The sequence below is a fragment of the Pempheris klunzingeri genome, chromosome 2, assembly GCF_042242105.1.
Source record: "Pempheris klunzingeri isolate RE-2024b chromosome 2, fPemKlu1.hap1, whole genome shotgun sequence".
In the NCBI taxonomy this organism is placed as follows: Eukaryota; Metazoa; Chordata; class Actinopteri; order Acropomatiformes; family Pempheridae; genus Pempheris; species Pempheris klunzingeri.
In genome coordinates, this window is record NC_092013.1 from 9,288,631 (window position 1) to 9,312,362 (window position 23,732).

Below are 23,732 nucleotides of genomic sequence, written 5' to 3' on the forward strand. Positions count from 1 at the left end.
ACTGACACTTTGTTTCTGCACCTTTTCTGTCTCATGACTCTGCAGCTGTAACAAGTGAATTTCCCTGGTGTTGAATAAATAAAGTCTCCATAAGCCTTGTCTTATCTTATCTTATCTTATCTTATCTTATCTTGTCTTGTCTTGTCTTATCTTATCTTATCTTATCTTATCGTTAAAAAACTGGTGAATCCTCAAGAGAGAAGCAAAAGCAGAGGTTGCCTGTTCCTGCTCGGTGTGTTTGTAGGTTTTTATGCTTATAAATGCAGACAGTGACATTGACATTACATTACCTACATGTGTCAGACTTTTGGTCTAACAAATTTAAAACCCTCAGCCAGTTCTTAAACATCTGTTAACAGCGCTTTTTGGCCTCAGCTCAGCTCCAAATGTCCAAATGTCAAAACGTGTCATTGCCTTTACTACTCTGCTGGCCAGACGTGTCATCCCTCTAAGATGGAAACATGCCTCTCCTCTCCTCTGACTCATAACAGGTGGATACTGGAAATCTTAGGATGGATTAAGCTAGAGAAAATCAGATATTCATTAAAAGGATCCCTCGCAGCCTTGCACAAGACTTGGAAACAACTTCCAAACTACATCCAAAGTCTTGCTGTAACTCCTGAGACAGCTGAGTTACTTCTTGTTACCTCTATTATTTATCTATTCATTTTATTTTATATATTCATTTTATTCTATTTTTAAGCATTATTATTATTTGGTCATGCTGTGTTTCTTGTTTTGTCTTGTCTTACCTATGGAGGGGTGGGGTCAGGGTGGGATGACGGGGGGTTGGGATGGATATCACTCAGACTTTTCACCATTTTCCTAATATGCACTTGCCAATCTGCACTGTAACATCTGCTGAAAAAAAAAACAATAAAGAGATTGGGGGGGGGAAAGAATTACCTGCATGTTCACATTAGAGTAACAACCTCTGACTTCTGACCTCTGAGTACTGAAGCTCAAACCACACGTTCTGACACAGGATTGAAAAAACTGTTTAGATAAGTGAATTATGAAAATCTATCATAATACAACAAGACCCGTCTGTCTTCAGCAAACCAGTAGAGTTAACTTTACAATACAGGTTGGCAATAATGAATAGAGTAAAAGTCACATATCTCACACCAGAAATAAGCAGGAATAAGTATTATCCCTGTAGGCCAGTATACGCGGCACAAACCACTTTAAATGAATAGTTTGATACTTTAAGAAATGTGCTTAAATGTTTTTTTTATTGAGGATTAGATGAGAGGTTTGGTGGCACCCTCATGTCTCACATCTCATATAAAAAGGGAGCAGCCATGGAGCCATTAATGATCTGGTGCTTCTTGTTGAGTTCTTCTTGTTTTATGGTGTCATATTGTAATATAGTCATAATGTAATTCTCCTTCGATATAAATGCACTGCTCAAAAGTCAAATTTATGTGAACTTTTTGCTGACCTGTCTCTGTCATCTCAGCTTGATGCTGCTGTCAGCTTCAGCTCTTCCTGTGGGTGTATGAATCTGGGGGCAAACACTCACCACGGTGTCTTCAGCACATGAATTCTTGCACACCCTGCAAGAAGGAACGCTACCGCAGGTCATTTCTCCCATCAGCCATCAGACTCTTTAACACCAGCATCACTGGCTGATGTTAATACACTGTCTTTCCATCCATGTCATTCCATTCCTTCATTCCTGTCCATACCTGTACATTTCTGAACCAAAGTGTAAATATCCCATAGTGTAAATATTTATTTCATCACAGCCATATATTTATATTCATATTTATTTTGCTATTGCTATTTTTTCTTTTACTATTGCTTCTTTTCACTCTCCCTGTTCTATTGTTGCTGCTGTAACATGAGAATTTCCCCCTATGGGGGATCAAATAAAGAAAAGTCTAAAAGTCTAAAAGTCGAACAAATCCTGAGTCAAGACAGGAAAGCCCTGTTTTCAGTCTGAGCTCGAGGGTGTAGGAGCTGCTGGACTGTCTGACCTTCAATCCTCTCCTCTGACGCCGAGCTTTTATCATGATCATGAAGAAACTCTGAGTGATTAGATGGCTGATGCTTTGGAGCGAGTAGAGAGCCTTAAAGTGGCTCACCTGCACTCCTTCATAGGACTAACCTCAATTAAACAGATGGTACTATAGAAGCCAAGAGGAAACAATATTATAATGACGATATAAACTCAATTATATTATGTTGATGTAGCTTATGTCTTTTATTTATCAAGGTCTATTTTCTTCTACTCTTACTGTCTTACTATTGAGCTACTGTGACAAGGGAATTTCCCCGATTTACCTTATTTTATCTTTTAAACCATTTAGTTTAGTTTATTTACATCATTATATTTCATTTGATTGATATCTGCCTTTTTTTGCACAATGGATTCATAAATTGTACAAAATTTCAACTAGCTGACTGTTTGTATGTTTATAAAGTCCAATAAATTGAAAGGAAAAACAGACCAACAGAGACCAAAACAAACATGAAGCTCACCCGGAAACACCTGGTCTGCTGTTGTTTCAGCATGTGGGACCTGGCATGCGCCATGTTTCTTATCTAAACTTTAAAACAAACAACCCAAAGAGCTGATTTACATTATCTCCACATGTTTTTTTTAGAAAAGGCTCCTGTGTGGTGTCGGAGGATGATCTCTGACTTTCTCTCCCTGTGTGTGCGTGGGCGGTGTTGGGCTGTTTTGGCCCCCGCAGGCCTCCGTAGATCACGGCCTGGGCGTCGGCAGCAGCTGCTGCGTAGGAATCAGACACCAAACAGCACTTCGGCAGCGGAGGAGGCTCTTACATAAACGAAAACTTAATATAAAAATAAAAAAATGCATTCAGTCACTCTGGACGGCAGCGGCTCGCCGAGGAAACGGACTTTTTCTCGGGGAATGAGCGAGGATGAGTCTCTGCGCAGCATTATAAAAGAGGTGGGTGTTCACGGCTAACTGGAGCTAACGTTACAGTCGTGTCACCGCTCGTATTTTGACTTTTGTTGAACAGTTAATGTGAGATAAAGTGGTGAAAGTGAAGTTCAGCTATTTTGTTAACCGTCTAAAACCGAGCAGCGGCTCAAATAATCAGCCGGACTGGTTTTCTTCAGGCTCGTAGCTTCACTTCCCCATTATTGTTGTTATTGTTGTTATTAGCCTTTAGCTCGTTGTGTCTGTGCTGTGATGTGATGCTTGGCTTCTACCTGAGATGATGTTTGTATGTTTGTCTCGTTATATCAGACCGAGACTTCCTCCAGGCGTCTGACACGGAGCGACAGCCGGGCAGGCACCCTGAAGAGGAGGACTGACAGTCAGGTAGGAGCAGACATCAGGAGCCTGGACCCTCTGGTGGTCTCTGGAGAATCAAACCTGTCCATCATAGCTCCTGTTTGTGTGCCTCACGTTTATTTACTGCGCAGAGCTGTTTGTTGTTTTCATTAGTTCAATAAGTTGTATTTCTGTTTCAATTCTTGTCTTCAAACCAGTTTAGTTGCAGTTAGTTTCCTGGACTTGTTTGCATGTTTTAGTTCCGCTTTACTGTTTAGAAATTAGTTTCAGTGTTAGTTTGAGTTTTTCTGTTGTAATAGGGAGGGTGTGTATTTGGGGCAAGATTTAAGGAGCTGTTATGACAATACAAACACAAGATTTTGTGAAGGCAGCTGACTCCCAGTCATGTAGATATGATGCTATTTTCAGTAAATATACGCACCAATGCCATGTCATGCATGTTGTGTTGACAAAATTGACGAAAGATTAAAACTAAAGACATTTCCTGTATGTATATTTCGTTTTAGTTAGTTTTGTAAGCACACTTTAGGTTGGGTATCATTTTATTCATATGTATATATATATATATATATATATACTGTATATATTATGTCACATATGATATATCAGTTACATGGGGGCATGTCAATACAGAATGAGTACTTTTGACACTTGATGTTCATTTAGGTGATGATAATAACGATTTACTGAAGTACAATTAAAAATGTTTTACTTGTAATTGAGTATTTTTAGACTGTTGTGTTGGTATTCCTACTGAAGTTAAGGATCTTAATACATGGAATACAGCTTCATATCTGTTTGGTGTTTCATGTCACAAACACTGATTTCAAACTCACAATCCAAACTCGCATTGAGACTACGTGTCAGGACAGAGTGTGTTGTCTTCCTGTTAATGCAGTTTCTTATCCTCGTGCGTCTTTGAAGATATAACCATATGTCTCTGTCTGGCACTCATTTGTGTAAAACAACTGTGTGAACTCATATTGGACTCAAATCTTCATAAGCCAGTTAATTCTGTGGCCCACCGTATTACATGACCTGAACAGGAATGTCGGCTATATGATTGCTGCAAATGCTTTTACCATACTTAATCATATACTGTGTTTATAGAGTTGTTATCTAACACGATGCCACCAGCACAGTATTTGGATAAGGATACTGGAGACTGTATATCAAAGTCTGAAACTAGTCGTAATGTGAAAACAAGGTCAATCAAGTGAGCTGTTGGCGCTTTTCAGACAGACCCACACATTACAGTTTCTGCCACATCAGCATTCGACATTTTGGAGGAGGAACCATTTTTATAAACCGCTGCTATCAAAATAAATTAAAAGTGTCTGCTGTTGCACTACAGTTGATATTCCTAACTGGGTCTCAGAAGGTTTACAGTAAAAAAAGATTAATAAGTTCAGCTCTCTTTCAGTCAAAAAAATCTTCCTCCAAGGACTAATGAGCCTTTTCCACAGCAGACGTTTTAACTTGTCAAAACAGGGAAAGCATTAAAGTTACGAATAACATCCCAGTAAGTAGTGACAGCAAGCCAGTGAGCACAAAACCAGGACGCTGAAAACTGCAAAACTGACTCATTACATCTTATTTTTCAGGATGTGTAATTTACCTTATTTAGACATAGAAAATAGTTTCAAAATTCATATAAAATGTTGTGATTGCATTTCTTGTCATGGCTCTTACTCAATGCTGCACCACAACACATGAAACTTATAATGATTTAATTCGAGAATGAACAGTGGGCATTTTTAATGCTATAACTTGCAGTAATGTGTTACTTCTAAGTGTTGATGCTCATAGTTATTTTGTGCAAATGAGAGGACTACATGCAAAGGATCCTATAAAGCCTTTGAGAACATGTTTATCTTCATTCAACTCAATTAAAAAGATTCAAGTATTATTTACAAATTAACAGTTTTTTTTCCCTTTTAGCAGTCTGAGCAAGACCTCATCATGGGACTCCCAGAAATGGTAAGTATTTGCTACTGTTTCTATGATTATGATGGTTATTACTATTTAAAGTCTCATTCTCAGTCCTGTCAGGGCTAATAAAATCGCTGCACTGATGCATATTCCTTTTACATATGGAGGCATTGTCATGCTTCCAGATGAGGCCTCCCACTGATGCCTCTGAGAGCTTGCTAAACACTTGCCCACGCACCGACTGGCATGCGGTCCTCTGTTTGCCCACGCTGATTTGTTTCTGTGCTTGTGGTGTAGCTGGAGCTGCAGGCCAGCTACGACGAGGTGGTGCAGGAGCTGCGTGGGCTGGAGGTGGAGCGAGAGACTCTGTTGTTCCAGGTGGACGTCCTGCAGGACACGCTGGAGGGTGTCGAGGAGCTGCTGGCTGAGGCCCAGAGGGAAGCTGGACAGGCCACTTCGGTACGTCGAGGCCACGTAAACACAAACACTCTCAGCCACACAATAGCCGTCTTTTTTTTTTTTTAGTCGTCATCCTTTCTAATGAGAACAAAGTGTGGCACCGACAAGCTGCTGCTCCTCTCATTAGTGCACCGTTTGTCTCTGCATTTGTAGGAGTTGGAGCGAGAGAAGGGGGCCAAGAGGAAACTGGAGAGCATGGTCTGCTCTTTGATGCAAGAGGTGGAGAGACTAAAAGAGGTGATGTGACATTCAAATGGAGATCATTACATAACATCAGAGAGTTTTTAAAGTAATGTATGAATATGTAAAGTCTTGTTATGTAACAGGTTTTCAGGAGCTTCGTCACTGCTTATTGAATGTGACTAATGGAGATGGAGCATGTTTTGTTTTTTCTTGAATACATGAGCTAGTTTTTCTCTGTCAACTTATACTAATAAGTAACTACATCACTAGCTGTGGGAGTACATGATGTGCTGTAACGTCACACAGTGTATGTATGCTGAGCTAGAGCCAAGTCGTCACTGGTATGAGGAAACAAAGTTCGGAACTGCTTCAATACCTGATTATGAAATCTAAAACTAACTCTCTTAATATTAAGATTTAAATACCACAGAATTTGTAGCTTTAAAATATTACGTATTATCTACCCGAAACTGAATGATTAAATTCCTGTCTTTTTTTCTTTCGCAAATTAAAATTTCAAAAAGGGGTACAGTGTTAAAAAAAAGTTGCTCACATTCAACTGGACATTTGAATTTAAATTAGACAGTGAAAAAAAAAAATCAGGTTGCTCAGATTAGATTGGTGAAATTCCAAAACACGAAAATTTAAGGTAAAAAAATTTACACTTGGACATTTGAACTACAAAGGATTATCAGATCAGTCCTCTTTTGTCTATTTAAAAGAGTTTGAAAGAGTAAACTAACAGTTTTAAACCTTCTGTATGTTTCAATGAGGGGAATTCAAACGGGGCTAATGTTAGCAGATGTTCTAACTAGTATCCCTAAACAGCATAAACTCTTGTGAATGACGAGTCTCGATTAACATGTGTTTGAAAATGAGCGTGGTTTCATGGAGGTGGGAGTTAACATCCTCTTTTCTTTCTTTAAATTGCTCATGACTTTAATCCAGTCGGCTCTTTCTCAGCATTGGCCTTACAAGGTTCAAGCTGATTTAAAACAGCAGATGGTTTGCTGAGCCAGTAAGAAAAGTCAATTTTAACACCAGCACAGATGTGTTTCATCACAGAACAGTCATATCGTCTAGTTTACTGCTCCAAAAACATGTTGAAGTGTACGGTGCATCTTTAAACAAAATAATACCAAAACAACTTTCAAATGCACCTTCTGTATATTTTGTTAGATCTGAAAGGAAGCTTAATTTACTTACTTAAATTTCTCTCTTTAGGAAAGAAATAATAAACCACCTGCTCCAGTGAACACAAATAAAAGTGTGGATGAGGTAACGAGACAAGGACACAAAGAAGAAACGGACTCGTCTCCATGTGAAGCTCACGGCAGAGCGTCAGAGGAGGCAGGACAGAGTGACGGAGCCGAGGATGAGCGAAACGTCCTGACGAAGCTGCGGAAGATGGTCAGTAAGCCGCTGAGCCACATGCCTTCCCTCGCACTGGACCTCCTGGTCTCTGAAGACGGGGTCCAGCAGAGGCCTTATGAAAACGGTGTCGAGGACGAGCGAGACTCCTCTCCTGACAGGAACGACTCGGACAGCATAAGTGCCTACGAGGACGCGTCCGCTGAGACTCCAGAGCACGAAAGGGTCATCGTGGGTGAAGGAGAGACTCTGGAGCTGCCCGATGATTCGGAGGATAAAGAGAGAAGTTCAGCAAACAGCTGCCAGGTCAACGACGGCCAAGACCCCAAAAACCCGGACGCTTGTGTTGTGTCTTAAATAATCTGTTTTATCTACTACTGGAGGTGATTACAGATCATTTGGTGTCATTGAAGAGCCCTTTGATTTGCAGTTTACACACATCTGATGTTTATTTTGAGGCCAACAATCACATTGCGAGTTTTATTTAGAGCTCCAACAAGAAGCTGATATTAAGAAAATTAACCTACAACTATGTTGACAAGAAGATAAATCATTTCAGTCATAATTACATATATATATATATATAGTCAGATATTTGCTGGTTCTGCTTCTCAAATGTGAGGATCTGCTGCTTTTCTTTGCGATTTGACAAAACAAGCGATTTGGAGACGTCACTTTGGGCTCCTGGAAATCGAAAATAAGTTAGTTGCAGCTTTAGTTTTAATACACTGTAGTACAGATGTAAGTTTCAGTTTTAAATTCACAACAAAGAAACTCAGGATCCAGGTGGTTTACTGGCTGGAATTCCACTAATGACTACTTTATATTATTTGCCAATAATTTCCTTTTAATATCAGTCTTAACTTGTTTTTTTAATATGTGGATAGACAGGGAGATTACTCCGTGTTGCCTCAACCTCAAAGGTTTGATTGTTTGAATACTAACAGCTGCCTGGACACAAATCAGGATTTACCTGTGTGCAAAACACAGCAAGCTCTCTAAGCATTTGGACTGCTGCTGTTTTGGCTCCAATCATAACTTTGCGTCAGAAAGTCGGGAATTGACGGCAGCACACTGAAAATTTCAGACGCTCAACTGCATTTAAGGCGAGACACTACAGGCAATGCATCGACATTTTGGACAATTTTTGCCTCCACAACGTTCTCTTCCAGACAAGTGGAAAGAAACCGACCAAAATCCACATTTAGGTGTTTAATTTACCACACTTTGTCTATTTTCATCATTAGCTTTCTTCTAAATTCATACTTTTTAAGACTGTTTTCTCAAAATGAGTTTTTTCTCAAACTCTGAGCCAGAAATGTCCACCTCAGGAGCACTAACACACACCAAACTGTCCAGTTTGAATCCTTTTTACAGAGGGGTTTGTTCATATATCTTTCATAGCCTCATTTATAGATTCCCAAAAAAATGGTAACAGTTGTTTTTTATGACTGTTGACAGTATTTTCTGATTTATGAATAATTTCCTCTAAAAATCTTTGGGCTCTAATATGTCAACAAAATGAAACAAAAATTTTCAACCTGACTGTTCGGTGTTCAGGTTAAATTTCTTACCCAGTCCACCTGCAGTGGCTAACTGTAAAACCGACACGCATCACATGTTGCTAATCGAAGGCAGTTGATTTTTAAGTTTTTTAAATGAGGGAAAATGCCATCTATTTACTGCCTTGCTGATCTTCACAAGAACACTTATTTTTTTATCTTTTACATACGTCCCTTTATCCTTTTTTTTTATTTCGAATTTTTAGGGAAATCGATTTGGCTGCATTTGCACTTTGTAAAGATTCTTGTAATGTGGCATAAATCTGTCAGATTACATCAGAAACGACATTCCCTTAACAACCAAACACGTCAGCGAGAGTTGCTCGCCTGACCTGCTGCAGGCTGTACGACCTGCTCGCTGCATGTTTGCACAGTTGCAGTGACACTTGCTGAAATTTGTCTCTCTGATTGCTGTATACTCTTTGTATTTAATCGCAATTTTTACCTTAATTTTTTATAATGTTACATTTCTCTTTTTATGCTTGAGACCAGAATAGACCCTCTCATCCCATTTGAGATAAATAGTTTGCATGAGCACCTAAGAATGTATGTTGATTTTCCAAACTGCACACAAATTGATCTGTGTCATGTATCAGTACTTTTGCACGCAGTACTTTCACACACATATAAAGTCTTAATCTTTTTAATGCCAAAATTGTGGTTCTGAAGGGATTCTCAATTTAATTTTGTTCAGAAATGATGTCTAAATCTGTCACTCCATGGTTTTAAGGTGAATATTTATCAAGATTAACTAATCATTTTGGTTTTGAGGGAAATATCATGTGACACCAAATAATTCTGATGTCACAACAAAGGAGGAACAATATTAACAAATTCATGTGAATTTGGAAATGGAACGTTTCCAGATGCTGCTTTTAGCTTCGTAACATTCTGTGGGTTTTAAGGCAACATGTTAATGTTTGTGTCAACAATTTATCTTTTGTATTATTATGTAATGTTATCATGTATCACACAGTCCTGTTTCAGCTGAACGCTGCTTCACGTGCCGACACTTGATGGCTGCCTCAAAGCTTCAAAGCTTCAACACACATTCAGATAGCTGGATTTTTTTCTTCCACGTTAGCTAATTATACTGCTGCTGTAGTACTATTACTGTAGTGTGTAGTACTGCTACTGTACTACTTTTACTGTAGTACTGCTTCTGTAGTACTGCTACTGCTATTTTATTACTGTTACTGTAGTTCTGTGATACTGCTACTATAGTGTGAAGTACTGCTACTGTAGTACTGTTACTGTAGTATTGTGGCGCTGTTCTTGAACAGTCTCTTGCAGCAGACGCTGGTCATTTGTTTCTATGTGAGCGTCCACAATCATCATCTTTTCATTTTTTGTTCCATCAGTTTCAGGTCAAAGGATTCTGTTTTGTTGTGATGTTGAGTTTTCATCGACTTTAAATGTTTAATCACTGGTTCAGTTGAGTATTTTGAGCCCACAGCAGTGACTTTATCAGACACTTTATCCAGTAATCAAATTGGTTTTTGTGTTTCATTTTTGAACAACAATGCAAAAAGTGTTTTTACTGTAATTTGATGCGCTTTGTGGGTCTACATATATTTGACTTGTGCGGACAGTAAATGACACAAATTTATACATGTAACTGAAATTACATTCCAGACGTCAAAATAAAAGGAGTGAATAATGCTTACACTGATTTGTGTTTTTTTTATTTACATATTTTTATTTAAAACATTCATGACTGCCATAATAAAGGGCTCACCATCATAAGCTGCTTTAATGCAGCGTGACATTAGTTTCCACCTTTGGTTGGCCTGATGGGGTGACCAACTCTCCACCACTGACCCATAACATAGACCACACCACCTTTAAATATTCCCAAGCCATGGGATTTACCAAGACAAGGACATAAAACAACAAAGACACTGGAATCAAAATTCACAAACAGTCAAAAGACAATGAGAGGCAGCAAGACCAGCAGTCCACAAACCAGAGGCCTCCATCTCTGCCCACGGAGCCTGGAGCATTAATCCACTTCCTCTCCTGGACCCTCGTTCACGACGAATCAGGTGTAGACAGGAGAGGAAAAGGGACAAACAGCACAGGAAACACAAACACAACTGTGACATTTAAAACGAAACATCTGAAACTAGGTCAGCGACGTGGGACGACTTCTCATCAGCTTCTGTTTTAAACATGTTGGTGAAGAAACTGGATTAGCTGACGTTATGGTCAGTAGATGAATGCTACTCCATGTTTTTTGGATAGTTGCACCGATAAAAATCATAACAGTTTTTATGGCTTCAGAGTGTCAGAGTTAGAGGATATAAACTACACAGGAAATGACTTATAATAATTACAGAAATCAAATGTTAAGATGATCAGAAATCTGTTCCTGTAAAACCTGTAAAAAGCTACAACAGTTTTGACCTTTTAAACTTTTGGCCTGAAATGTTGTAACATCATTTGTCCAACAGATGGCAAAGTAGACCGCAATTATCAGGAGTGAACTCAGCCTTAATACAACTTTGTTTCATTGCTTGTTTATTTATCATTTGTTTGTAATTTAATCTTTATTTGATCAGGTAGTCTCATTGAGATTAAGACCCCTTTTAGAAGGGAAAACTGAGAGCAAGAAACATTCACAAAAAACACAATCAGCAAAACGGAACAACACAATTACATGATAAACAAGAATTAAAGGAACAGTTCCAAGACTCATAATAAACATCAGAGAATAAGGCTTTAAAATCTCCTGTTTGAGAGCAGGTCACAGTTCTTTCTTTTTTTTTGCCAACATCAGAGCATACATGTGTGATATGTGAGGTTAAATAGTTACTGGGTTGTGACTGTAGTAGATTTAAATTTAAGATTTAAACTTAAGATACAAGAAGAGTTTGTTATTGTGCTGCGTTTGATAAACTGCATGTGTTTCACCTGTTCTGTTTTAATGACCTGGTTCTTTTTCCAGTTTTGTTAATAATGTTTCATTCTTATGTCTAACTAGTCATTTATCATGGGGCAGCTGTGGCTCAGTGGTGGAGCGGGTCGTCCACTAATCGTCCAGTGGCTGGATTCCCAGCTCCTCCAACAGTGAAGACAGGACTGGTAACCTCCCAGTATGAACAGTGTGTGAATGTGAATGTAGAGTTAAAGCGCTCTTAGTGGTCCATTTATCATATGTAGTCTTTTGGATTCACCTTCATCGGGGCTCAATGTCTGTATTTCGATTTAAGCCATAATACCATGAAAACACTCACAGCAGAATAATCAATAGACTTTATATTGTTTCGTACTGAGGGTTCAGCTCTTAATTAAACAGTGGTATCACTTCAGCACAAGTTGAAAAAGAACACATTCAAGAGCTAAATTCAAGAGCTTTTTTTGTCGTGATTTTAAATAAACGTATGAATCACAATGAAATCAGGGGATGAAAAGACTTATTATCAAAGTTTAGTCCAAAATCTGACTCTTGTCCTCAAATAGGTTAAAAAAGGGAGCGAGCTGAAGTGGAAAGTCAGGAACTGTTGAGGACACTAAGCGACACTGCCTGTTGTTATCATTCAACAGTCATATCTTAATCAAAATACAGAAAAGATATGATCAAAACAGCCCCTTTTCTTTCTTCATGTTCAGTTGTTTCCACTGCGGCAGGCTGGCAAAGTCATCTTTGGTGATCCCAAACATGTCGGCGAAGTCTGAGTCAGAGAGGTGCTTCTGGAAAACAAATGACGAGACGTTCTGTAAGGTGAAGGTCTGTCACTGATACTATGTGGCAGCAAAGCATCATGGTTAAAGCTTACAACAAGGGACTGTGAATCAATGAGTAGCTTCTGGATAATACTAACTGAATCAAATATGATGCATAATGATACTAACGTGAGAGAGAATTAATAGTAAGACTTTGTTTTATGGGAAGCTTCTCAGAAACAACTCTATAATTTCATGCCAGTTATTCCGATAAAAGAGACAAGAGGTCAGCTAAAAATGTAAAAAGGTTAAATTTGTTAATTATACATATATGGGGGATACATTTTCTAATAAAAAAGGAATAATTCATTAAATGTATCATTTGGGGGTTAAAGCTTTTCTTTAAGGAAATTCCTTCCCCCAAACAATTAAAGCCATAAAATAAATTGTTACCAAATTGATCATTTCCTCTCTGGATAATTTAATGTGTAAAAAAAGGTAATTATTTACCTCCCAAAGTAATTGCTTACTTTTATATCTAAATAAAAAGTACCTGATAACGTTTTGTGTTCCCTTTGTGCATGTGCTATAGGTGTACATCACTTTCTGTTAACAGAGGCGTATTTTTGCTCTATAAAATAAATAAGTCTTGTACCTCTTTCTGGGTTGGGTCAACACCTTCAGGCAGCTCGCTGGCAAGTTTGTTGATCAAATCGTCTAGTGGGAAAGGCTGATAGCTTTTCTCACTTTCAACACAGTTCTGCTCCTAGAAAGTCGCATCAAAGTTCAGGTTAAGTTTTGTTAAGTTAAGTTATCTTCATTATTATGTAATTTACCCAGCGTGGCTCTGAATAGGCTCATAAAACACATTTTCAGTTTTGGAGGATAATAGATGGATATGTGGAGCACTCTTTTTTTGACTTGGTGTCATAATTCATAGACATATTCAAGGCTGTTCAAGATATTTATTTTACCCAAAAAGCTTAAGGAATGAATAAGACTTTACGTACAGTTGGAACAGTAACAGGTGATGCTAAATCTCCCAGCTCCTTCTTCAACTCCTCGTAGCTCTTTCCTCCCTAAAAGTGAGAAATATGTTTGTCAGCGTGTTTTTTACTCATCAGTATTGACGCTCTATTCCAGTTGAAAAACACCAAACCACTCACACTCCACTTGGAGGGGTCCCAGGCTGTGAACCACCCAGTGAAGGTGGGCGGCTCAAAGCCCTGCTTAATCGAGAGGATGGGAGTGTCTGGGTCTCTGGCGCCCGGGTGGCTGCGTAGGTACTCTTGGCTCGTGGCCACGGCTTCTTTGCGCTCCACTTCATTGGCTTCTTTTCCAATCCAGAGAAACACCTGAGACCAACAATAAGGAAAGGCAGACTGAGGCTAACATGGAAGTAACATGGCACAAAATCTACACAAAAATCCTTTGACTGTTCGAGATGTGATCACTTTCAAATTTATAGCACTAAAGGGATAGGGATGTATGAGGTACTGATCCATAGCAGGCCAGATGCAATGTGCTGTTGTGAATGGGAGCAGTGTACACTATATTTAGAATATTTTCACTGCATTGCATTGCTGTCAGACACCCCTTTCCAGAAGGGGACTGAAGCCATTATCTCTTTGGCTTCAGATGCCACCACACAGAAAGTGTCAGTCTACTGCTGTCTCCATCAGTTAGTTTGCTCGTGTTATTCTGTGACTTTGGTGTTTTAAATAGTTAGTTTGGATCCAAACTGGTGTGGTCATTAATTAATAATCAATTTTTTAGTTCATTAATTGAGGCAGTGGTAGTACAGTGAACTCCCCTGCTTAGGGAGGTAAAATTATTGTTTATTATTATTATTGCAGCTTCAATTCTGTTGGAAAGGGCTGTCTGACGACAATGTAGAGCTGTGAAAATATCCCAAATATAGCATACACTTGAACTAGACGGAGGGCGTGATGACAACAGTCTACTGTAATCTAAGACAGTGTAACTAGTACCTCATATAACCCTACTTAAATAATTCAAACTATCTCTTTAATGTACCATTGTTTCTCTGTGTTGTTCAGTCATGGTGACAAAATATATATTCAAGATATACGTTCAAGTTTGTGAATATTCATGACAAACAGTGTCACCTGGTCCCAAGTGTCCAGTAGCATGACATCATCCTCATTAAGGTCGTCCTGTGTGAACTGAGTCACCTCGGTCACTATGAAGCGTCCCGTCTTATTGGAACACTCAAACAGACGTGGCTGGTGGTCTGTGACCGTCTGCTGTAATCTGCAGTCAACAACTTTTTTACCATCACTTTAACACTCATGAAGCTCATTCACAAACATTAGTATCACATCTGTGCCATCGTCACCTCTTGTCATTCGCATAGGGAGCCTTCCCGCCAAGCAACTCCCAGAATTCAATGGGCTCTTGACCCTCTGCCACAATCTCCTCAGAGTCTCTCTGTGAGTTCTGGCCAATCACAGAGCTGACCTCCTTCGCCATGGCTCTCTCATCTCCGCTTGATCCCTGGAAACAAAACCACAGCAGCACCCTTTAAATAGTTTGGTCATTGTATTACATATTACATATATTTGTATTTTATCATATATTTTTATACTTTAATACAATATTGCTATTACTATACCTATTATTATTATTAGTAGTAGTAGTGGTATTATTTGTATCATTACTTTATTCTTATTCTTTTGGTGCTGTGTGTAACAAAAAGCAATTTCCCCCTGGGGATTATTAAAGTAATTCTGATTCTGATTCTGATTCTGATTAGGTCTACTTCCTAAACTATATACTATTATATATACAACAGCATAACTCATTATACAACAATAATTCATGAATGATCATCACCACTATTGTCATTATCATAATCATCATTTTGCACCATTATGCACTTTGTGTCTTTTATCTTGTATGTACTGTATATGTACCTCAGCCTGTATTTTTGATTCTCCTCTTTCTGTTCTTTTTCTATAGAGTTCTTATTATATTCATATGCACCTGGCTGCTATGGCAATTTAATTTCACTTCCGGGATTAATAAAGTCATCTATCTATCTATTGGGGCTGGGATGGGGCTGAAGTCAGGACTCTGTGCAGGCCACTTCTCAAGCACCAAACTGAGAAAACCCACTTTAAGGGTCTTGTTTTGTGACCAGGGGCAAACTCATGTTTAAATGCCATGAAAAGTATTCTGTTGTGTTGTCACCCTGCTGCTGTAGTTTGGTGAATTACCAGTTTATCTACCTGATTTTAACACCCTCTGTCTTACCTTTCCACACCACAGGTACACTCCTGATTGGCTCTTTAGTAAAAACACATCATTGGAGTTCAGAGACGTAGCCAGTGCTGGAACCTCGATGGCTTTTGTGTTGGATGGATCAAAACCGTGGACCTGGAACAACCTTATTGGTGGCTCTGGGTCAGAAGAGCCTCTCCTGGATGTGCCCCCCTGACAGGATAAATGTTCTGCACTGTGATAAAAGCTGTATACACCTCCAGTGTTTCCAAAAGAAATTATTATTATTATCATCATTATTATTACAGTCAACAGTCGTACCTCAAAGATGACCATTTTACCCTTGAAAATGGCCATAAAGTGTCTTGGTTCTTTGCCCATTGTTATCCTCACTTGAACTGGCTCACCGCCGTACCTCTGATCCAAATCCACAGCATGAAATGCAGAGGCTGCCAGTTCATCCTGTGTTGCATGACGCCCCTGAAATAATAAGTGGAGGAGTAGCTTAATTTCATCATATAATACAGTAATAATCAGAAAAATATGATTTTTTTTTTGTGGGTAAATTTGTAAGAAATGTAATATTTCATTGTGTGATCTTAAATTATTAAGCAAATATTAGCGAATCCTCACCTGCCATACATAGAGCAGGTAACACTTCTTGTTGTTAACCAAGTAAGTGTAGAGGATCAGGTAGCAGTCTCCTCCATAGAAATATCTGTACCATTGAGGGTCCACAGGCATAAGCTCCAGATTCTCAACTCTCCACACCTGAGCACATCAAAAAAGAAAATTAACACTGAATCAGAAATGGCAGATAGCTGTCGTGGCCAGAAGTGCAAACAAACACAAAGAGCAGAACATCTGCAGCATTTTTGTCTCCTGTATGTGTCAGAGTTGCATTTAAAGTCTGTAGGTGCGCTAGTGGCCCCATGAGGCTGTAAAGCTTATTACACATTAGGAAAAAAATACTGGCTTAAGACTGGAGATTTTAGGACATCACAGACTCAGCATGTCAGGCTCAGATCTACATTGTCAAACTTGGCTCAATTTTTATCCCACTACTTTGTCAGCAGGACCAGATTGCACGGCCATGTATGCCTTTAGCACAATAGGAAAAATATTAATTGAAATGCATAATGCATGATGGCTGAATTCAATTTAGCTGCTTCGTTTTCACAGTCCTGGTATCGTGCCTGTGTGCCCACCGTCACTCTGTCATGACACACTGAGACACTTAAATGTAACAGAGCCATCGTTAATGTCATTGATAACAGCTGCTTTGCTTCTCCTGCTTTGACAAGTCAAAATGCCTGCTGTGAAGACGCCATTTTGACAGTAGTCAACGGTGAGAGGCAAATTTTATAAAATTCCTTCTGAATTGTGCCGTGAATTACACATATGATGTTTGTCAATTTAAAAGATTGTTTTGCAAGTCAAGAAAGTCTCGGTTTGTTGTAAAACTGCTGAAGTATATGACTTTCAGAAATACTACACACCAAAAAGTCACATAAGAGGCGTCAAGCTTGTAACAGAACCAGTAGGCACTGAATAAAACACAGATAGGAACATAGCTAAGTTACCTAGCTAGCTAGCAGGTGCTGAATTAAGATGAGAAGATGTCGTTCACTGAGCAGTTTCACATAAAAGTTAATGGTACTTTACTACCTTTACGACAAACTGTGACTGTCTTGATTTGCAAAATTGACAAACAATCAAATTAACCTGAAATATAGCATGTTAGCATGGTAACATTAGCATGTACTATTTTGCATGTCGCTGGTCACATATAACATGTTAATGTAACAATCTCGGGAACATGTTAGCATTAGCATATTAGCACACTGTCATTTTTGGACCTGTTGAAACAGTAAATTATGGATTAATCCCTGTCAAAGTGAATTCATAATAAATCGACACAGGCAGGCTACCTCCACTTGACCTGTGCCGTTGTCCACCATTCGCTCCTGTGCGGCGACCTCGGGCATCGCGTGCATCAGAGAGGCGTCAAATTTTTCCTGTGTGATGTGAGCTAAAACAGAATATGATCACAAAACAAGTCATTAATTGCGACAAGCTTTTCTTTTTTTTTCAAGGGGTGTTTTTAGTCTGTGCTTGTTGTGTTTTTGTGAACTTAGGAACACACATACCCACTTTCCCTCTTGTATACGCTTTGCCGAGACCTTGAGTCTGTTCCTTCACTGTCCACCTCTGGAACAGCTGCTTGAAAAGAGCTGATTCGGCCCCGTCATTCACCGTCTCCACGTTTGTAGTGATGGGATAGTTTTTTGCTTTGATAAACTCCTGCAACATCCAGTCAGAAAACACCCAGAAAATATACAGATGCCAGTTTATTAGATGCCAGGTATTCTGTCTATCTCATTTCATATCAATGAGGTTAAAGTACCATAAACATTATCCTCCAAAATGAACACACAGTTGAGTCAACATCTCTCTAAAACAGTTTCCACAAAAACTGAATATTATAAGCTATAATCTAAGATTATTAACAGAACTGTTGTATGAGACTGCAATAGTTTTAGCTCAGTGAACCTAATAAACAAATATAGCAAGAGAGCAATCAAATACGAGTCAAAGACACATGTGAAGATCTGATGTAGAGTCACTCACCAAAGCTCTGCTCATAGCAGCCTGTCTTTCACCTTTGTTTGCTCTCTTCCCCTTCCACACAAAGATCTTCGTCCCTCCCTGATCCAGGAAGAAGCAATCCTAAATAGATAATTAATTACAGTTTTAATAGGTAACTTTTTTAAAATAGCTTTTTGTCATATTTCTTTGGCTCCTCTTTGTTCTCTTCATGCCATTTTCAAGAATCCACTGTGCCTGAACGAAAACAACCAATCAGAGCAGAAGGAGTCTGTAATGCAGTGTCAATCACTGCTCATACACCTGGAACCTGTAAGATGTACTCCTTTGAAAAGTCCACTTTCTTTTCAATGTTACCTACTGCAACTTTACTTATACATGACTAGATTATACATTATCTTCACTGACTTGAGTCACTTGAGTCCAAACAGGAGCATCGAGAGTTTAAAGCTATTTGCGCCACTGGGATGGTGACAGACAGCGGTACAAGTTTTATAGTGACATTGGCATCCGTTGTGATGTGGCCATAAACATGCAGTGTATGCATCCTTTGTTTTGCACCAACTCACATCATGGTTGAGGAGATCCTGAACCAGTGGGCTGGTGGTGACTTCTGTGACCTTCATCTGACCATCAGCATCTGACACACTGAAATTAGGACACAAACATATACATGGATGAATCCTCATCCACTGACAACATGAAACACTGGATATCAGGAGAAACTCACTGGTAAAGCGTGAGTTTTGACTTCTGCTCCTGGTCAGCAGTTTCATCTGGAGGTCCGTCCATCAGCTGGGACGTTCTTTCTCCAAGAGTACCGTTCAGGATCGCCATGGTCTGAGCAGAGCTGCTCTCTGCGTTACCCTCGATCACTCTGATCTCGGCCCGACCTCCTCTCTCTCTGTCTCGGATGTCTTTGGCCAACAGCATGCCCTGAGAATCACAAGTACAACCGAGAAAAACAACTACATAATCTGGAAATCTCAGGTTTCAAACTAAACCTATGAGTGTGAGTGCGTTCAGATTTTTAATAACAAAAACTTTGTGTTACAACCTGGGGTATGGAAAGACATGGACGTTCACCAGGCAGGGAAAGTCTATTGAAAGAGACTATTAACTTGCATTATGGGAAATGGAGGATCCAGTGTTTTTGGTACTAGTGCTAGAGATGAAAAGTCAGCATATCTTGGCATATCTCATCTTTTTTTTCCTCATATATTTTCTGTTTTTTCAAAAAGCTCTGAACCGGGCTCTATGTGAGGTTTCTTCCTGTTAAGGAGGAGTTTTTCCTCACCATTGTCACCTGGTTCTTCCTCATGGGGGGATTTCAGAATCCTGAACTTTGAATTGTTGAATCATTTGGTCTCTCTTACTTAAAGAGTTTGGTCTTGACCTGTTCTATGTGTAAAGTGTCTTGAGATAACATTTGTTATGAATATGAACTATATAAATAAAGACTCACTGATTGATAATTTTTTTCATTCAAATCTGCCTCTTGCTTTCTAATTTGGTAGAAATGCAGGACTAAATCACTGGAGATCACATTTAGATTAGATTTCAACACAGAATGTAATTTCTGCTCTCAAGCAAAATAATTACAAGCGTCATTAGCATCATAGCATCAAGTAATTTTTTAGGCGTTTGAATATGGAAATGTTACATATTGCATCTTTAATTAGTCATTTTAAGCTATACATTTTTAATGAATAAGTTGTGTCTAAGTCTACTTTTCATTGTGGGCTTCCGGGATGACCTTGGAAAAAACAAACTAATGTCTAAACATGTCTGAACTTAACTGAAAAATGTATATATGTGTATGTATATATATATATATATATATGTGGTTCTGAACTGTGTGCGGTGGAATAATGAATCATTCAGAGCCTCCAGCCTTTTGCAGGAAGAAGGAAACGAGCTTCGCCTCTGCACTCCCACAACTTTCCATAAAGGTTTAATGATGATCTTTAGATCTGGTGAGGACAGTGTGAGACTTGTTTCAGGATCTGCGCCTCAGATGTGTCATGCACATCCAGATAAAATGTTGCAAATAAACATTACAACACTAAACCTGACAGCATGTATACAGGCGATTAATCTCCCAAAGCAACTCAAGGTGCCTCTTCGACTTTTCTATCCTCATGATCATAAATAATCTTGCCATCATGCCGCATATCCTGTGTTATTAAAAGATACTACTGTTTTTCTAGTTTTCCACCACTGGATGTCTGTCCAAGCACCCTCACAGAAACCTCACTTTAAGCTTTTCCTGTTTGTTACTCTTGGGTCCGTTCCACTGAACGATGGTCTTGCCGATGTCCAACAAAAACACATCCCCAAGGTTGAAGCTCATCCAGCTCATCTCCACCTGGAACAAATTAAAACATGAAGCACTCAACATCCTCAGTCCCAAAAATGTTATATAACCACTATGAAGCACAGCTCACCTCCTTTGCAGTCACTCTTTTCTTCCCTTTGACATGAAGCAGTCTCTTAACGTCATAGGTGTTGGTTTCAACGTGCCTCATGCCTGATGCTACTCCACCTTTTTTATAGCTAAACAGGACAGGATGGTGATTTTTTTTTATGGTTTCTTTTCCTGGCTATATATGTTGGCCTGCTGTACTGACATTTCCACTCACATAACTCCCAGTTTGAAGTAGCCCTTGAAGGTGTCAGACTCGTGGCTCTGAACCTCGCGGTGCTGGACCGGAGTGGACCCCAAAAACTCATCGAGCTGGATGGTGTAAATGGCAGCCGCACCCTGTTCGTCCTGAGTGGACTGTGAGCCGATCCAGTAGTGGATGTCATAACACAGAGAGCTGCTCACCTTCTGAGTCTGGAGAAACAAAGATGAGTGTACAGACGAGGACGCTACCTGATACACTGACAGACAAAAGACTAAACCATTTAATCACTGCTTTATCATCACTAATGGGATGTAACTAAGTACATTCACTCAAGTCGAGTACTTAAGTACAAATCTAAGGTAAAAATTGGGAAAAATTTTACTTTTTACTACATTTATCTGACATCTTTAGTCACTAGTTACAATAAAGATTTTCACATATAAATCATGTCAAGAGCCATATATGATGTTTTGTTTTGAATTAAAATAACAGTTTATGCAAGCACAGCTGAAACGATGAGTCAATGAATCGATTGGTTGACTGACAGAAAGTTTGATAGTATTTCTAAGTATTTTGATAATTGTTTGCTTATTTTTCAAAATAAAGTTTCTCAAATGTGTTTCTATTCAATTATTTTAAATTCATTTTCAATAATTCTGAGGTTTGTTTGTTTAGCTCTGGGTAAGTGTGATGGCATTTCTCACTATTTTCTTAATTTTCATAAACCAAACAATCAGTTGATTAACTGAGAGAATCGTCAGCAGTTGAATTCATGATGAAAATAACAAAAAAGAACAAAATAGTTAAAAATGGAAACAGTAGAATCCTGCTTTTATGTTCATGTATTAGTAATGATAATCCAATGATACAATAGTCATTAAGTTTACTGAATGAACACTTTTAAGTACATTTTCCTGATAACACTTTTGCATTTTTATTGTATGACTTTTACTTGTACTAAAGTCCTATTACAGTGTGGTATCAGTTCTCTTACTTAAGTAAATGATCTGAATATTTCCTCTGCCATTATTCATCAAACAAAACACGAGAAAAGTCTTCAGATACAACTGTGGGTTTTACTAAACAAACAAGCAGCTCTGGCACCAAAAACCACGATGATTCTTCGGTCACATTCTCAGACTTACAGACAGAAGTACGTAGCAGTCACCCTCAAAAAAATTTCCATAAGACTTCTCAGGGATTTGGACCAGCTCCATTTTCTGTTGCACACACAGAACAAGGTGTCCATTTTACTTTTATGCAAAAAAGCCCCAATATTTCAAATCTTATATGTTTGTTTACATCATCACTGCTGATTAAGTCATTTCCCACCAGAGCAGCAGACTTTTGTTTCCTTCCACCATGAAACATGAAAGAACTGTCGGTCCATTCATTATTGCAGCAGTTAATATAACATCAAATTACCTCGATCCTCCAGATTATAATCCCAGGGGTCCGAGTTACTGCTCTGAATGTGTACTCCATTTTGCTCGGATGAACTCAGTTTCAGCGGCACTATGGTTGTTTCTTTATCTGGAAGTGGAAATCACTGTGAAATCACCAATGCATTGAATACAATTTCCTACAATACAGACCTACAACTGCACAAATGCCGACATTGTTTTAAAAAGTTTCATCTTTTGTCCAAATAAACTGCACAAAATAAGATTCATAGCCAACTGAGGTAGAAACCTACAGCGAGCCAACATGCCCAAATCTCATAATTTCTATGTTATCAAACAGAACATACCTGGTTTTCTTGTTTGAAGACTCCCCAGTAAGCATCTATGATCATCCCACATCTGATTTTCTATCTGATAACAAAAAGCCCCGCAGTGCCCCTAAATGATTTGCCTGTGTTTGCATGTTGCAGGACATTTCAGTGTTCTGGCCAATCACTGAGGACGACACAAAATCTGCAGGCAAATGTGCTGAAAAAAAGATTGACTCATATTCAAATGCACACACAGTAACACTGATCAGCACCATGGTGTCCATTCATTTTCCAGCCCAGTCGGCGTCGTACCACCATATTCGTACCATATATGGATATACAGTGGGTACGGAAAGTATTCAGACCCCTTCACTTTTTCCACATTTTGTTATGTTACAGCCTTATTCCAAAATGGATTAAATTCTTTTTTTTCCTCATCAATCTACACACAATATCCCATAATGACAAAGTGAAAAAAGTTTTTTAGAAATTTTTGCAAATGTATCAAAAATAAAAAACTGAAATCAAGGATTCAAGGATCCTTGAATCTTTGAATCCTTGAACCTTAATGAAAAAACTGGTCCTGTCAACAATTAAAAGTGGCCATTGGGAAAAATTGGAAGCAATGCTGAGCGGCGGTGCCATTTGCTGGTCTTACAATACATCTATGCTCCAAGTGATGTCACTTGAGTCGGCGTCAGTTGGGGCTCAAGACTAAAACTTTGAAAATGAAAAAAAAGTTGAACGTGTGGAGTCAGAAAGAGGTGAGGTAACCAGTGTCCATCTCTGCTTGAGGCTGCATTAGTCGCCACTAGCATAACTAACCCAAATCTCCACTCCTGCATACTAACACACCATTTACTGTCATTTATTAATCGTCTTATCCTGTTTTATCTCCATCTACTGGGTTGTTTTACTTGTATACTTGGCCTGTCTGATTTAAAGTTTTGTTTTTCTCACCTACATACTCATTTTTGTTAAATTAAAAAGGAAAACTAAATAAGTAATAAAAAAGAACCATATTCAAATAAACACATCCTTATACAAACAAACCTCAGCCAATGATGGTCCAAAGTGGGATAGTCGTACTA

General features: G+C 38.8%; 2 protein-coding genes across 5 annotated transcripts; one reads left to right on the forward strand and one right to left on the reverse strand.

Moving 5' to 3' along the window:
• The first annotated feature begins 2,710 nt into the window (after positions 1-2,710).
• LOC139212820 (tropomyosin Per a 7.0103) lies at positions 2,711-7,699 on the forward strand. 2 transcript variants are annotated; one of them, XM_070843365.1, is made up of 6 exons: positions 2,711-2,923; positions 3,227-3,301; positions 5,216-5,254; positions 5,504-5,665; positions 5,819-5,902; positions 7,073-7,699. In XM_070843365.1, the coding sequence occupies exons 1-6, from the start codon at positions 2,825-2,827 to the stop codon at positions 7,574-7,576; spliced, it is 963 nt and encodes a 320-aa protein (XP_070699466.1). In that variant the 5' UTR covers positions 2,711-2,824; the 3' UTR covers positions 7,577-7,699. The 2 variants fall into 2 exon arrangements, with proteins under 2 accessions (XP_070699466.1, XP_070699474.1); XM_070843373.1 differs by having other exon boundaries at positions 5,219-5,254.
• Positions 7,700-11,188: 3,489 nt separating this feature from the next.
• avil (advillin) lies at positions 11,189-22,713 on the reverse strand. Of its 3 annotated transcripts, XR_011585184.1 has the most exons (21): positions 22,678-22,713; positions 22,353-22,460; positions 22,073-22,147; positions 20,940-21,136; positions 20,745-20,853; positions 20,555-20,665; positions 19,028-19,233; positions 18,867-18,945; positions 18,322-18,420; positions 17,841-17,994; positions 17,622-17,722; positions 16,324-16,461; positions 16,012-16,170; positions 15,724-15,903; positions 14,807-14,964; positions 14,577-14,721; positions 13,614-13,802; positions 13,458-13,526; positions 13,103-13,213; positions 11,695-12,474; positions 11,236-11,273 (listed from the first exon to the last, which is right to left on the reverse strand). XR_011585184.1 is itself a non-coding variant. In XM_070838241.1 (20 exons), the coding sequence occupies exons 2-20, from the start codon at positions 22,410-22,412 to the stop codon at positions 12,361-12,363; spliced, it is 2,454 nt and encodes an 817-aa protein (XP_070694342.1). In that variant the 5' UTR covers positions 22,413-22,460; positions 22,678-22,713; the 3' UTR covers positions 11,189-12,360. The 3 variants fall into 3 exon arrangements, 2 of the variants coding, with proteins under 2 accessions (XP_070694342.1, XP_070694350.1); XM_070838241.1 differs by having other exon boundaries at positions 11,189-12,474; XM_070838249.1 differs by having other exon boundaries at positions 11,189-12,474; positions 22,353-22,476; positions 22,678-22,710.
• Positions 22,714-23,732: the final 1,019 nt, after the last annotated feature.

Coding starts and splice junctions, on each gene's coding strand:
- LOC139212820 (XM_070843365.1), top strand. CDS start 2,825: ATGCATTCAGTCACTCTGGACGGCAGCGGCTCGCCGAGGAAACGGACT. Junction 3,302..5,215: donor AGAGGAGGACTGACAGTCAG/GTAGGAGCAGAC, acceptor TTTCCCTTTTAG/CAGTCTGAGCAAGACCTCAT. Junction 5,666..5,818: donor AAGCTGGACAGGCCACTTCG/GTACGTCGAGGC, acceptor CTGCATTTGTAG/GAGTTGGAGCGAGAGAAGGG.
- avil (XM_070838241.1), bottom strand. CDS start 22,412: ATGGAGTACACATTCAGAGCAGTAACTCGGACCCCTGGGATTATAATC. Junction 14,722..14,806: donor CCCTATGCGAATGACAAGAG/GTGACGATGGCA, acceptor TGTTGACTGCAG/ATTACAGCAGACGGTCACAG. Junction 13,527..13,613: donor GGGACCCCTCCAAGTGGAGT/GTGAGTGGTTTG, acceptor TCTCACTTTTAG/GGAGGAAAGAGCTACGAGGA.